General features: G+C 37.6%; 2 protein-coding genes across 2 annotated transcripts in view; both read left to right on the top strand.

The window, feature by feature from the left end:
* LAMP3 (lysosomal associated membrane protein 3) overlaps positions 1-6,449 on the top strand; it is a 34,763-nt gene extending 28,314 nt beyond the window's left edge. The window contains exon 6 of the mRNA XM_081235552.1: positions 4,723-6,449. Within this exon, the coding sequence (XP_081091678.1) occupies positions 4,723-4,856 (134 nt within the window). The 3' untranslated portion in view covers positions 4,857-6,449. The remainder of the gene's footprint in view (positions 1-4,722) is intronic.
* A 5,720-nt stretch (positions 6,450-12,169) lies between these two features.
* Positions 12,170-16,156, top strand: part of MCCC1 (methylcrotonyl-CoA carboxylase subunit 1) — a 69,775-nt gene continuing 65,788 nt past the window's right edge. The window contains exons 1-2 of the mRNA XM_081235802.1: positions 12,170-13,328; positions 15,726-15,772. Coding sequence (XP_081091928.1) covers positions 13,240-13,328; positions 15,726-15,772 — 136 coding nt within the window. The 5' untranslated portion in view covers positions 12,170-13,239. The remainder of the gene's footprint in view (positions 13,329-15,725; positions 15,773-16,156) is intronic.

Raw genomic sequence — 16,156 nt, 5'->3', positions numbered from 1 at the left:
CTGAGTGGGCTTCTAACCTTTCTAACCTCCCCAGTACACCTACCCCAAGGAGCCATACTGTGAAAGAAAAACGTCCTGTGAATGCTGACTACTCTTCCTAAAACTGGAGAGAAAAAGAGCAGCCACTTGGGACTTCCCTGGCAGTCCATGATTAAAACTCTACGCTCCCAATGCAGGGGGCCCAGGTTCGATCCCTGGTTGGGGAACTAGGATCCCGCATCTCTTCAAGCTAGGTAGGAGTAGTGAAAATGGCTACTGCGGAGACAAAGCAGAATAAACACAGACTGCTGGAAATGAACTGGGGAGCCAGCCCCAAACCAGAGGACACCCCAGTCTGTAGCTAGTTCCCAAGGTATAGAAAAGAAAATAGAATCCAATTAGTTAGCTCAATGGGAAACGAGTAAGATGAAAACAAACTACAAGACTACAGTGCAAAGTTACTGCAGGGAAAAATCATATAAGATTAAACTAAATTATAGATTCAGAATTTTCATTTTGCAAGATGAAAAAAGTTCTGGAGATGGATAGTGGTGATGGTCACACAAAAATGTGAATGTACTTAATGTCACTGAAGTGTACACTTTAAAACAATTAAAATGGTAAATTTTATGTTGTGTATATTTGACCACAATTTTTAAAAATTAAAGGAGGGAGGGTTAGAAAGGAATATAGTTGATAAAATACAAAGAAAACCTAACTCAAGGAACAGAGAGAAATACCTGCCAATTGTTTTTTTGACAATTAATAAGAATGTGAATTCCATATAACCAGAGCTCATAGAGGAGAAGTTATAATGAAAGAGTGAGGTAAATAGGACATTTCACTCCTAAGAAAACAAATTGAGCATCAAAGCAACACACTTCCATAATAAATGGAAATAAAAGGCAGAACAGATAGAGCTGAAAACTGCATTATCTTTGTAAAGAAAAAGACTGAGTTAACCAGTTAAAAAAAATAAGATTATAATATTATAGGTAAGCTGCTAGGTATGAAAGCTATTCAGATCATCTAAAATGAGGATAACTGGTGCCTCTGAAGTACAGAGTTAAAAAATAAAAAGATAAATTTGATGATTTAAGAAGTTTTCCTTAAAATAAATAATTGAAGTTGCAGATTGAAAGTGCACAGTGTACCTATCCCAGGGTGGGAGGAAAAAAAAACCTGACACCGAAAGCTTAACATTAAGATATATCCAAAGTAAGCCATAGAACTTTTTTTTTTTTTTGCGGTACACGGGCCTCTCACTGTTGTGGCCTCTCCCGTTGCGGAGCACAGGCTCCGGACGTGCAGGCTCAGCGGCCATGGCTCACGGGCCCAGCCGCTCCACGGCATGTGGGATCTTCCCAGACCGGGGCACGAACCCGTGTCCCCAGCATCGGCAGGCAGACCCTCAACCACTGCGCCACCAGGGAAGCCCTAAGCCATAGAACTTTAAAGCTAAAGAATTCTTTAGACATACAAACTCCCCCTTCCCCTAAAAAAAGCAAATCACCTATAAAGGGGGAAGGTTAAAATTGGCCTCAGATTTCTTTACAATAACATTTAAAGCCAGAAAATAGACCAACGTCTACAAAATCCTAAGGGAAAGTGTGGCCCCAAAATATAATCTGAGTAAAAAGGTAATAGACCGGTATCCTCGAACATGAAATAATTCAAGGGATACAGCACAAATGAGCTCTTCTTAAAGATACAGCTTGACAATGAAATTTGATCAGAGAGAAGCCACATTACAAGCAAGGATATCAGCAAACATCTTTCAGGAACAGAGAAAGCACAGTTTTGTTTTGTTTTTTAAGGCATTTAATCTATTTGAAGAGTTAAATATAAAAAGCATTAAACAATTATGGATCTGAGATTTTATCATTCCTTCTCATATATAAAATGATATATGTGCATGCTTATTCATCACAGAATTATTTGTAATATCAAAAGATTAAAAACAAAACAAGGGTCCATCAATCTGGGACAGATACATTCCACAACAGAATACTATACAGTTATAAGAAAAGAATGAGAACATACATGTTTGTGTATGTATAAGGAAAGTTATCCAAAATACATTGTTTAAAAATGTATAATGCATAATAGTGAGGAAAATGGGAAATAAAGTATATTTTCACTTTTGCTTATATCTGAAACATTGGAAATATATAAGAAATTAAATAGTAGTCTAATATTGGCAGGAAGAACTAAGAAGATGGCACAAGGGTAGAAATGAAACTTCTCAATGTACAGCATTTTGTATTATTTTGACTTTAAATAGTGAATGTGTTCTAAATTTGAAGCGAATTTTTAGAAATTATAGGAATTATACTTATCAAATAGAACTGAAATATTGTAAACCTGAACAATGTTTCTAAAAATATGTATAGCTATTCAGAATTTGAGTTGGGAAGACCAGAAATAGAAGGGAATCTGTTAGTGCTAATCTTTCAAAACAGAATCAATAGATAATGTCTAACTGGAAACACAGAGTTTAGAAAACACGCCTCTAATTTATTTTATAACCTCTTAATGCATTTCATAATCATTTATTTATTTTCTACTTGGGTATTTTTGTCTCTTCTTTGAACCTTAAAAAAATCTTTTATGCAACAATATTTCCCATGGCAAAGACACGTTTATTTGAAGTGCAGTAATTCCTCTAGTTTTGTTTTAGTTTTTTTCTTCTGTGAAATTCAAGTAACATTAAAATGGACAATTTTGGTTAAAATAGCATTTGTATGATCCCATTTTGATAAAACCACTTCCATTTATTTTTCTACCCATCTATTCTTACAGTTGTAAAGAAAGACGCCTGAAATAATGTTTGTCCATGTTTTACCAATGATAAATGCTGGGTAGGTGGTTTTCAGGAGATTTATAATGAGCATATATCATTTTAAAAAATACAATGATTTTCTTTAAGCATACACATGAGCACACACACACGCATACACACATATATGTACAGAGGAAATAAATGCCTCAAAGATTTATGGTGATTAATTCAAGTGGAAGAAACATGGTGATTGGATAACTATTTTCTTTGTTTACATTTTTGCATTTTGAAGATGTTTAAACAATGTCATATTAAATAGTATAAAACTACATAGAAAGTAAAAGTTGCCTCTATTGCCATCCCAGTCTTCCCCCAGCTTCTTGTGTATTTTTTTGCTCTAGGCACCCATGCAGTGCTTCACAGATCTTAGGTAACTTCCCTGTCAGCACATGGAAATCTACCACATTCCTTTTGATGGCTACGTCATAGTCTATTGTATGAATATACAATTGTAAATTTTTGATGGATATTTAGATTGTCAATTTTCCTCTCATCAAAGGAGATTATTATTACATATATTTGTGTACTTTATGAATATATCTTCAGTATAAATTCCTAGTGGTGGAACTGCTGGATCGATAGGTATGTGCTTTACATTTTGTTTTGACAATTCTGTATTTTTTTTCCAAATTATTTTAACTTCTTAGATTATGTTCTTTCCTAAGAAATATATATAAATATTTACATGTACAATGTTATATTTAATATAACAATATTATATATAATTTTAACAAATATGTAAATAACAAAATTATCATATACTCTAAAAGGATTCATGAAAAGCAACATTTCCCTGTCCCTCCTCTAAGAGACAAAGCACTTTAACTAGTTTGAACAGTTTCTTATGGTAACTATCTCCATAGTTCTCTAAAAAATAATAAAAAGCTTATCCTACTATTTCCTAATTTATCAGCTTTAAACCTCTTGCTATGGAAGATAAGGATTTAATACTTCTTACACCATCCTTTTTATGGTTATATCACTGTTTTTTTGTTAAATCAATAAAGTATGCATCATTATAATGTAAATATTGTCCACTGCCAAATCAAATAGTGTACTACAAGCACAGTTCCTGTCTTGTATAGATTTAGTTTTTTTCCCAGGAGTCTCTAATTACCATTCCCTCTTCCCTGGCCCCTCCTGATTCTTTTTACTTGGACCTCAGGTGAGAATTGGGTTAATGGTGATTCTTGGTTCAGGACATAATTTCAATATTGGTTCATGGAAGACCTCAAGGGCATATCCTCTCATCTGTTCTGGAATAAGATATAGATATAGTTCTCCATTTATTTGTATTCAACTAAGTTCCCTTTTATTCCCAGGGCCTTCCATCTTTCTCCAGTCAAGACTGATTACATTTTAAATGAACTGAATAAATAGTCTCTAACAGAATAAAGAAAAAAGAATTTTGACAAATTTGCAAACTTTCACTTTTAAGCCCTCATAAATAATTAGGTCTATTTTCTAATATTTTTGGCTAACTAAAAGCAATAAAACAGAACTGTAAGTGTGACAAAAATGAATGTTTTAAAAAGTGGAGAAACATCACATGTCTTCAAGAGATAAGGTTTACGGTGACGCAGTCTGTTTTACGTAAGCACATCCCACTTTGCAGAGAGCAACACCTGGAAGAAAACAGGACTAACAATTATTAAATATTTATTAATTTCTGAGAAGAGAAAGTTATCTTATTTCATCCTCCAACAATTTTATATATTATTTGCTTCCTTTATAAATGAGTAAATTTCAGGGTTAAATAACCCTCCCAGGTTCACACAGTTAGTGGTGGAAGCAAAAGTCAAGCACAGGTCTGACTCCAAAGCTCATATTCTCCCCACTCTAGCCTGCTTTCTGGTCTGTCCTCACTAAACCTTAGTGGCCGTATTTGTTTTTTCTCTTAGTGGACGAATGTTCATCTGACTACACAATTGTGCTTCCTGTGATTGGGGCCATCGTGCTTGGTCTTTTCGCAGTGGGTTTGATTGTCTATGGAATCCGCTTAAGGCGTGAATCTTCTGGATACCAGAGAATCTAACTGGTGCCCCGAGGGAAAAGAAAAAGGTGCAGTTTAGAGAATTCTTTCATTGTTTCCAGGATATTGAAGACTTCCCTTGGAGTGTGGGTCCTTCCAACCGTGTAAACCACTATCTTTCACAAAAACCAAATTTCTGACGTAAGTTCAAGCAGTACATCAATTTCAAAATAATTTTTGTTCATTTTATGAAAGATCGAGTGAGCTGTTTAAGAATATTTTCTAGTTTCCTTGAAAATATTTTAACCAGAGTCAACATTTGAGATACATTAAACTAACATAATGTATGTAAAGTGGTATATGCTCCATATTATAAACCAAAGCATCAATTGTAATTAATATTACCTGTGTTCACATTGGGGACTTAATTTTATCCTTGATCTTTTCCACTTTTAAAAATGCTTCTGCTTTGCCTGTAAAATGTATTTTCAGTGCTTTTACTATCCATGTTTTGTAAGATGTATGTGTCTGTCAATTGACTTACCTCCTTTTCCACTTTAAATGTTTTCTAAAAATCGTCAAAAAGAACAACATATCATAGGTTGTCTAGATATTTGATGTGACACCAAGAGGAATAGATCAGCTTATATTTTTATCTTGATGACTCCTCCAGAATCACTAAAACTAAGAATTAGGTGGCTACAGACAACATAATTAAATAATAAGCAAGAAACAATAATAATGGCCTTTCACTATTGAACACATATGTGTCAGACACTAGGCTAAGCAGTTTATATACATCTCATTTAATTTTCACAACTTACATGTGAGTAAACTCAGACTTAAAGAAATTAATCACTTAAATGTCACCCAGCTAACAAGTGGCAGAGCCTGAATTTGATTTCCTGTTGGTCTGGTACCAAGGTCTCTGGTCTTTTCACTACACCAAATTGCCTACAAGAACAATGACAATAAGTGCTGCCTGAAGCCTCATACCGGCATATGCTCACTTTTACAGAGGAAATTATTTTGTCCAGAATCACGAGAGATTATGGTACATGAAAGGAGGGCTTAATGGGAAATAAAATAGCCTATCTTTAATGAAGTTCTCTACTCCCTCGAAGAAAACTGAGAGGCTCTGTAAAACATTCGTTTCTCATTTTTATGGGATTGTTAAGCTGTGAGTCTAAGGATAAAGGAATGGAGTAAATTTCTCAAGGCATTTTTTATTTCTTTGAAAGAGAAATTGAACTGCTAACCAACTTTTCTTTCTTGAATGTAGATCCCCCTCTTGTGGTAACTTGCTTCTTCTGCAGTTTTATGGCCACATTTTCACTCTAGTTCACGTTTTTCTGTAGAGCAGCCAAGAATTTTATTCCTCCTTGTTTTTACTTCCAAAGAAATGTTAACAGAAAAGACCACACACCCCTAGCATTCGTTAGTAAAGGAATAATTCAAGTCACCCTGGAGAACATATTCACTTTCCTGACTTGTTCTCTTATGGCTCAGTAGGTTTGGGAAGGACCTGCCTTTAGTCTTAATAGAATATTGAATTGTATTAAAAGTTTTTGTAATAAAAACTTACCTTGGAGATTTATGTCATTCGTTCCTTATAATTCGGTTTTTGTGCTATTAAAAATTTTGTTTACAACCTTAGTGGAGGTTGTTGCTTGAATCAGTAAGTTAAATCGTCTTCCTAGAAATAATTTATTTTGTTCTATTCTCCACTGCCACATTATTACTAGGTGCGAAGACCTATTTGAGAGAAACTGAATTTCTGAGAAGATAAACCATATTAAAGTTATAAATTAAATTTCTCAACTCTCAGTCCAGACTACCTGACTGGATTACTGGTTTATTTAAGTGCTGCCACAATTACCCATTCATTCATTCATCCAACCAACATCGATTAAGGACTTCCTAAACGCCAGACAGTCTGGTAGGGGCTGAGATAAATCAGAAGAGGTCCTGTGTTAGTTATCTATAGCTGTGTAACAAATTGCCCTGAAACCTAGCAGCTTAAAACAACATTTATTATCTCACACAGTCTCTGAGGGTCAGAAATCTGGGAGCAGCTTAGCTGGGTGGCTCTGGCTCAGGGTCTCTCACCAGGTGGCAGTTCGGCTGTTAGCCAGAGCTGCAGTCATCTGAAGGCTCAAATGGGGCTGAAGGATCTACTTCCAAGTTCACACCATGTGGCATATCTAAAGGGTTGCTCACAACACGGCAACTGGCTTTCCCCAGAGCAAGTGATCCAAGAGAGAGAGACGACCACCTAATCACAGAAGTTACATGCCATCACTTCTGCTGTATCCTCTTGGTCACATTGACCATCCCTGGTACAATGTAGGAGTGAAGACCAGGAGAGGTAGAAATCAAGGGAGGCTGTCTTGGATGCTGTCTACCCCACGTCCACTGTCAAGGTAGAATTACTGGTTTACTTCTGCGGGGAAACTCGGGTATAGAAATTCCAGTGCATACACAAAGAAAAGTGGTTTAATAGGAACCTATACAAAAGGTAATAGGAGCAGGGCTGATTCCAGCCTGCTTCCAACTCTGCCCCAGATGTAGCACACCCCCAGGAAAACAGCCTCTCAAGCCCTGGCACTGACAGTCTATGGACCAGCCACTGCTCGGGCTGACTTGCCTTTCTACGAAGGCTAGTTGTTGGCCCATGCTCTGTAATATTCATTTATAGCTTTGCCCCAGGAATTTGTCAACTCTCCTGTCCTCTGTCATAATGTAATCCAAAGTGATCTGGACTGCACAGACATCCCATGGAATATCATTGAACCACTACATTGATGACATCATGCTAATTATACAGGACAAGCATGGAGCAATTATTATGCTGGACGCCTTGGTTAAACACATGTGTTCCAGGAGGTATGAAGATTCAGGGACTGACTACTTCATTGAAGTATTTAAGGACACAGAGGATCAAAGACATGCCAGAATATCCCCTCCAAAATAAAATACAGATGTTTTTTGTCTTGCATCCTTTCCACAAAGAAGGAAACACAGAGCCAGTTAGGCCTCTTTGGGTTCTGGTGACAACATTCTACAGCTAGGAAAATTCCTCTGGTCCATTTACCAGGTGACATAGAAAGCAATCAGTTTTGAGTGGGGCCAGATCAGGAAAGGGCAGTACAGCAACTCCAGGCCATGATGCAATCAGCCCTGCTGCTTGAGCCAGAGACTCAGACAGACCTTACGGTGTTGGAGGTTTCAGCAGTGGGCAAAGGTACAGCACGAAATTTTTGGCAAACTCTAGTGGGAGAATCATAACAGGCCCTGGGCATTTTGGAGCAAGACCACGGCCATGCCATTTGCAGCAGAGAAATATATACCCTTTGAGAAACAGCTCTTGGCATGTTACTGGGTCCTGGAACACTTGACCTTGGGACACTAAGTGACCATATATCCAGAATTGACCATTTTTGAGCTGGATTCTGTCAAATCCACTAAGTAATGAAGCTGGATGGGTCTAACAGTAATCAATTGCAAGATGGAAATGGTACATCCAGGATCAAGCCAAGCAGGTTCAGAGAGCATGTATAGGTAAGAGAATCTCTTTGTTTTAGGAAATACACATTAAAGTCGTTAGGAGTAAGAAAGAGCATCATGTCTGCAACTTACTTGCAAATGGTTCAGAAAAAAAAGTATGAGTATATGAGTGTGTGTGTGTGTGTGTGTGAGTGTGTGTGTGTCTGTGTGTGTGTAGGTACACGGAGAGCAAAAGATAAAGCAAATGTGGTAAAATATAAACACTTGGGATTTATAGGTGAAGGGTACTATTCTTGTAGCTTTTCTCTAAGTCTGAAGTTATGTCAAAACAAATCCAAAGTATGTAAAAGCGTGTATAATAAAAAGCTGTCACTATCCTGCTATCCTGTCCCTGTCTTGGAGCCAACAACTTTTCTTTCCCAGAGGCTATTGCTACATACATAAGCATGTATGTTTTTTCTTTCTCCTATTTTTACACAAATGATAGAATAATAACCACAGTTCTGCACATTGCTTTTTTCACTCATCAATGAATCTTAATATATGAGTACATATAGTGCTGTCTCATTCTTTTTTTAGTGGCTGCATAGTAATCCATTAAATGTATATCCGTACATTTATTTAACCAGTCTCTTTTAATTAGTTTGTTATTTCCAACAATGAAACAATAAGTTTCCTTAATCAGACACCATTTCAAATATCTGTGAGTATATCTTGAGTGATTTCTAAGAAATAGCTTTGCTAGTTTCAAAAGTTTGTGAATTTGCTTTTTTTTTTTTTTTTTTTTTTTGCGGTACGCGGGCCTCTCACTGTTGTGGCCTCTCTCGTTGTGGAGCACAGGCTCCGGACGCGCAGGCTCAGCGGCCATGGCTCACGGGCCCAGCCGCTCTGCGGCATGTGGGATCTTCCCGGACCAGGGCACGAACCCGTGTCCCCTGCATCAGCAGGCAGACTCTCAACCACTGCGCCACCAGGAAAGCCCATGAATTTGCAATTTTGATAACTATTACCAAAGTACTCTGCATAATGGTTGTACCAATTTTCACTCAATAATGATAACACTCTCATGTCCCTAATTACAGTGTTATTAAACGTTTGATATATGCTAATGTGACAGGTGAAATGTGGTATATCATTATAGTTTTATTTTTTATATTTTTTATACATTTATTTTTTTATTTATTTATTTTTGGCTGCATTGGGTCTTCATTGCTGCGCGCGGGCTTTCTCTAGTTGCGGCAAGCGGGGGCTACTCTTCGTTGCGGTGCGCAGACTTCTCATTGCGGTGGCTTCTCTTGTTGCGGAGCACGGGCTCTAGGCACGCGGGCTTCAGTAGTTGTGGCTCACGGGCTCTAGAGCGCAGGCTCAGTAGTTGTGGCACACAGGCTTAGTTGCTCCGCGGCATGTGGGATCTTCCCGGACCAGGGCTCGAACCCGTGTCCCCTGCATTGGCAGGCGGATTCTTAACCACTGCGCCACCAGGGAAGCCCTATAGTTTTAAATTGTACTTCTTTGATTTGTAATAAGGTCAAGTGCCTTTTACATTTATTTACATTTCCTATTCTGTGAACTCCTCATATTCTATTTTTTTCTTTATACTTGTTAGTTTCCCCCTTAGCTTTATTGAGGTATAAGCGACAAACAAAATTGTATATATTTAACATGTACAGTGTGATGAGTTGGTATATGTATACATTGTAAAATTATTACCACAGTCAGGTGATGAGAATACTTAAGATCTACTCTCTTAATAAATGTCAAATATACAATACAGTATCATAATTAGAGTCACCATGCTATACATTAGATTCCCCAGAAGTTATTCATCTTATAACTGAAAGTTTGTTCCCTTTGACCAGTGTCTCCCCTTTTTCCCCCACCCCTCAGCTCCTGGTAACCACCATTTTACTCTCTGTTTCTATATGTTTGACTTTTTTTTTAATTCCAAATATAAGTGAGATCATACAGTATTTATCTTTATCTGGCTCATTTCACTTAGCATAATGTCCTCCAGGTTCATCCACTTTGTTGCAAATGGCAGGATTTCTTTCTCATGGTTCATTCAGTCAACAGATACTTATGTTGTTACTATATCTTGGCTCCTGTGAATAATGCTGCAATAAAGGTGGTAATGCATATATATCTTCAAGATACTGATTTTGTTTCCTTCAGATATATGTCCAGAAGTGGGATTGCTGAATCATATGGTAGTTCTATTTTTAATTTTCTGAGGACTCTGAATAATGATGTTTTCCATAATGACTGTCCAATTTACATTCCCACCAACAGTGTACAAGGGTTCCCTTTTCTCCACATCCTCACCAACACTTGTTATCTTTTGTCTTTTTGATAATAGCCATCCTAACAGGTGACATCTCATTGTGGTTTTGATTTGCATTTCCCTGATGACTAGTGGTGTTGAGCACCTTTTCATGTAGGTGTTAGTTGTTTGTATGTCTTCTTTGGGAAAATGTCTATTTGGGTCCTTTGCCCATTTTTAATTGGATTATTTGTTTTTTGCTACTGAGTTGTATAAAGTCTCTCTACATTTTAGATATTAACCCCTTGTCAGACATATGGTTTGTAAATATTTTCTCCTATTCAGCAGATGCCCTTTTCATTTGTTGATTGTTTCCTTTGCTGATGAAACTTTTTAGCTCGATGTTGTCCCAACTTTATTTTTGCTTTTTTTGCCTTTGCTTTTGGTGTCATATCTAAAAAATAAAAAACCAATGTCAAGAAGCATTTTCCCTATGTTTTCTTCTAGTGGTGTAAGGCAGGGTCCAGTTTCATTCTTTCGTATGGGGATGTCCAGTTTTCCCAACAGTACTTATTGAAGGGACTATTTTTTCCCCATTGGGTGCACTTGGCACCCTTGTCAAAGCTTAGTTGATCATATATGCGTGGGTTTACTTCTGGGCTCTCTATTCTGTTCCCTTGGTCTCTTCATATTCTTTGAAGCTTTTCTCTTGCATTATAGATCTTTTTTCTTATTGATTTGTAGGAGTTATTTATATATTAAGGAAAGTAGACCTTCATCTGTGATAAGAGTTATAAAATTATTCCTAGTTTACTTTTTTCTATATATATGTTTAGTTGTGCAGATTTTCAAAAAAAATTATGTAGTTGAATTTATCAATTCTTTTTCTGTTATAGTTTCTGAGTATTGTGTTACACTTAGAAAAACCTTTCCTTCTTTAAGATATCCTATGATATATTCTAGCACTCTTATGATTTTATCTTTTATATTTAATCTTTTATCCATTTGGAACTTACTTTGGTGTTAGGTATGAGGAGTGAGTAGGGATTCAACTTTTTCCCCCCTAGAGGGCTTGCCACTTGTCCCAATACCACTCTTGAATTATTGAGTCTTAAAATCTAGAATGAATGTTGAATTTTATCAAAGACCTATTAAGCATCTATGAACATGATACAATTTTTTCTCTTTTAAATTATTAATAAGATTAATTATATTAATATTGAATCTTCTTACATTTCTGTAATAAACCTTAATCATGGTGTATTACTCTTTCCATATGCTACCAGATACTTTAGTTAGTAATATACTTGAGATTTTCCCATTAATATTCATAAGTGAAGAAATTGGACTATAGTTTTGTGTGTGTGTGTGTGTGTGTGTGCTATCTTTGTTAGATTTTGGTACCAATGTTATCTCACCTCATAAGACTTTGGAGGACTTCCAATTTTTTCTGTGCTCTGGGTCAGAATTAATAGCATTGTCGTCAACTACTATTTAACATTTTGGTGGAGTTTCCTTGTGAAACAAGGTGAGTCACGTGTTTTGGGGATGGAGGTGAAGGTGGAAATGAAGGCAGTAGGAATGATAGGTCTTTGATAATATTCTCTTGTTCTTCTGTGGTAATGGTTTAATTAGATTTTCTATCTCAGGATCTATTTGGGTAAACTGTATTTTCTTATCTTGAACAGCATCCATTTCATCCAGGTTTTCAAAGTTTATTTGCTTAAAGTTGAGCAAAATAGTCTCTTACAAATTTATAATTTTTTCCTATACCTGCACCTTTTCCCCACTTACCTTTTTTTTTCTTTTTAATCATGGCAAGTGTGCATTTCTCCCCTTTACTTATGATTAGATTAGTTACTATTTATTTATTTATTTATTTTCTGAACTTATTAGTGCTTCTATATTAGTTTTCTTAATTCATTTATTTCTTTTTAAAAAATCTTTACTACTTTATTATGCTTTATTTATGTATTTTTTTCTAACCCTTAAATTGGATGATTAATTTACGTTCACTATAATTTTCCTATAAGCCCGGCTTTAGTTATATCAAATAAGCATCTATATGTAGTGTTTTCAGTACTTTTGTTTTCTAGATATTCTGCAGTTCTGTTTTGACTTCCTCTTTTCCTCAACAGTCCGTTAAAACACTTTTTTAAAAGCTCAGGGTGGTTTTAAATTTAATTTTAGTTATTCATTTTATTTTTTCCATTCTTGAGATCATTAGAGAATTTTATCTTGCTCTCCACTCCATTTGACTTTTTCCCCATGACTCTGCCTCGCCCACTTCCTTGCGGCTTTAATAATAATGGTCAGAAGCAGTGTTCCGGAACGAAGGAACGCTGAGGGACAAGGGAAGAAACAGTGATCCGAGTCCAAGAAAGGCTGAGGACAAAGACGACCCCTCCTCTGGTTGGCGCAAGGGGCGGAGGGAGCGGGGACCGCATCCCCACGGCACGCGGACCGACTGGCCAATCGCCGCCACCCAAGCCCTGCTCTGTTCTTTGATTGCTTTTGGTGGATACGCCCCCACCACCCTTCGGTTCACCTATTGCTTGGCTCTGACCTGGACGGTGGCCGGCGGAGGACAAGAGGCTCGCAGAGCGGAGGCAAGGTTTTGCAGTGAGTGGGACACAGCTGCTGTGTCTAAGCGTCGGAGAGTGACGGGGCTGCAGGGACATGGCGGCGGCCTCTACGTTGTCGGTCCTGCTGGTGGCGGCGGAGAGGAATCGATGGCAGCGAGTCCCGAGTTTGCTGCTGCCGCCGAGGTAACGGCGGGTGGAGGGGCGGTGGATCAGTGTCGGGGCTGGGGGATCAGTGTCGGGGCTGGGGGTGAATGGACTCGTGCGGCGTGTGAGAGGCGCGGAGGGACCGAGGGTAGAGAGGGAGGAGGGGAGGACGGAAGAAAAACTCCAGCCCAGTCCGGGGGAGGTTCTGCTTTCAGTCTCGGCATCGGGAGGGAGACACGCTTTCTTCTCCCTTCCACACATCCAGCCTTCAGCATTCTGCCCATTTTTGTGGAGTGGGGGAGTGGTGGAGCTGAGCCTGCCGTCTCCATGCGCCCCTCGCCATAGGGGCAAGAACAACGCTGTACAGCTCCTAACCATTAACACTGTGTTTTCACTGCATTCCCTCTTTGGGGAGCGTTGTTATGATCCTGCTTCTGGTGAAGTCCGAAGGGGTCAAAGACTTGCCCTAGTTTACACTAGTGGTAAGAAATGGCGCCAGGATGTCAAAGACTCTTGGAGTTCTTTCCCTTTGCTGAAATGAATCAAGTTAACAAAAGCAAATTTGTCTCCGGAGAGCTGAGAGGTTTTGTCAGCAGCTTTGTACACACATTTGAACAAAGCTATCAGATGACTCACTCTAACTAACCTGACTGCAGATCAGTTTCTGATTTTAAGTTTCGGAGACAATTACTGGCAGTGAAGACACTCTGAGGTTTCCAGGTAGCAAGCTTCTTTAGCTTCCTTTGCCTTCTCTTCCCTCCTCCTCCATCATTCTGGAAACACAGTATAGCTTAGGGCTGAAGTGCACAGACTCTGCACTCAGAAGGCAGGGGTCTCAGCTTTGCTACTCTGGGTGTGTGAGTAACCTTGAGAAAGTTACTTATTATCCTCAGTGCTTCAATTTCTTTACCTAGGAGGAGGTGATGATACTATCCCTAGAAGAGATAATACTAGTGCCTTAGACTGTGCGAATTAAATGAATTAATATTAATGTAAAGAGGCTTAAATAGAATCTGATGCATATGAATCAATCCATAGATGTAGCCTTTGCAGACTTCATGATTTGTCTTAAGTTTTTTTTATTGCTTTTATTGTCCAAAAGTTACTGTATGGATGTAGATTTTCAGTTACTTAATTGTAGGACTAGCCTCAGAGCAAAATATGACAGTTGATGAAAGCAATGTTAGTGCTCTTCTTTTTCTCCTGATTTTTCTTTTCTTAGGTTTCCAGGGCTCTTCAGGATATTACACAGACCCATTTTCTCTCACTTCCCTCTCCCTCTCAAATCTTAGCTATTATTTATAGAACCATTCTCAAGTGGTTGTCACCCTGGAAAATGTTAGAGTTGTTAATGGCATGTAGAATTAAAATCTTATCAGTATATAGGGTGTTTACATGTTTTTTTATGTCATGATTTTGTAGTAACTCAGGAAAGAAATCTAGTCTAGTGGTGGAATTTTAAAAATGAGGAGAAACTGGTATAGAAATTCTTGAATCAGGATGGAATAATCGCATGGAAGCAACTTCTTAATGTTTTTTAAGCCATTTTAAATTGTAGTGTAGATAATGGTGAAAAATGGAATAGACCAATCAGAACATTGCTGGAATAGAAGATTATAGTTAAGTGGTGTGTGTGGGGGAGGTGGTTGTCTCTTGGTTTTCACTGGAAAATGGCAGAAGAAAACTTTAGTTCAGCAGTGTCCTTAAAACTGAATCAGAGTCTTAAGCTGGATTTACCAAGAAGCGGTCATTTTATAGACACATTGCCCAGGACAGGCCTTGAATCTTATTGGTAAGCATATCTGAAGATTGTGATGGGAAGATGCTGTGATTCCCCACCTCCCCATTGAAGATCAAGAAAGCGAGTTCAGTTGATTGGAAAGATGTGGGAAAGCAGTAGCCTCCTGAGAAAACCATCTTGTGGAACTCAAGTACCAAAGCTGTGGGTCTTCCCAGGACATTTTATTTAATAAAATGGAATAGAACAGGAACTATCGAAACATAGGGGAAATTTTCTTTCATAAAACTTCTGTGTGTGTACTGGCTTGTGAAGTCAAACATAGTTTTTACTTTGGGTTCTGGTGAAAAAAGTTTGAAAACAAGCTGAACTAGATGATCTTGAAGTACCTTGGCTTTCTAATTGTTTCTGACTCCGTGGTCATTTGCCAGCCTCAGGAATGAGCCAGTTAGGTGATCTGGTCAAGGACACTTAGTACCAGGGAGAACAGCCAGAACTGTAACTTTTGATTTCTAGATTCGTTTTCTTCCCACAAAGTAAATCTTATTGAATCACTCTGTAGGCTTAAGGTTTAAATGTAACTAAAGTCATATCTAGATTTGGTTGCAAGTTTTTAAAAATTGAGATTCTTTTGAGAGAACAATGACAGATCTTACATATCCTGTTTAATTATAATTCCATTTGGATTCATTTTATAGGGGATGGACTTGGAAGCAAAGAGCCATGAGGTATGCAACTACCACAGGTACTGATACCCTCTTCTATTTGGCCTTGTTTCAGGTTATGAAGTAAGAAAGGGAAATGCTTAATTATTTAATGTGTGCATAATAGAATTAGTTTTTATATACTTTTGAAGTTTTGGATTTTCATGATTACTTTCTTAGTATTGAGTCAATGGTTTTCACCTCTTATGTTAAATCTCCCTTGCTTTTGAGTCTAAAATATATAGGTAAATAGTTAAGGACATTTTATGTTTATGTTGTTATTTATTTGACCCTCTTTAGTGTATTGAATTGAAAAAGCATACATATGATGGTCTAAATCAGTGCTTGAAAACAGTTCTTTCCAGTAGCAGGAATTTTTTTTTTTTCAAAAAAAGTGTTATGTGGAGTTCCCAACTGTAAACATT

This window comes from Mesoplodon bidens (genome assembly GCF_964165515.1).
Source record: "Mesoplodon bidens genome assembly, chromosome: 5".
NCBI lineage: Eukaryota > Metazoa > Chordata > Mammalia > Artiodactyla > Ziphiidae > Mesoplodon > Mesoplodon bidens.
Note: the sequence above shows the minus strand (reverse complement) of the source record. Positions and strands in the feature narration are given on the sequence as shown.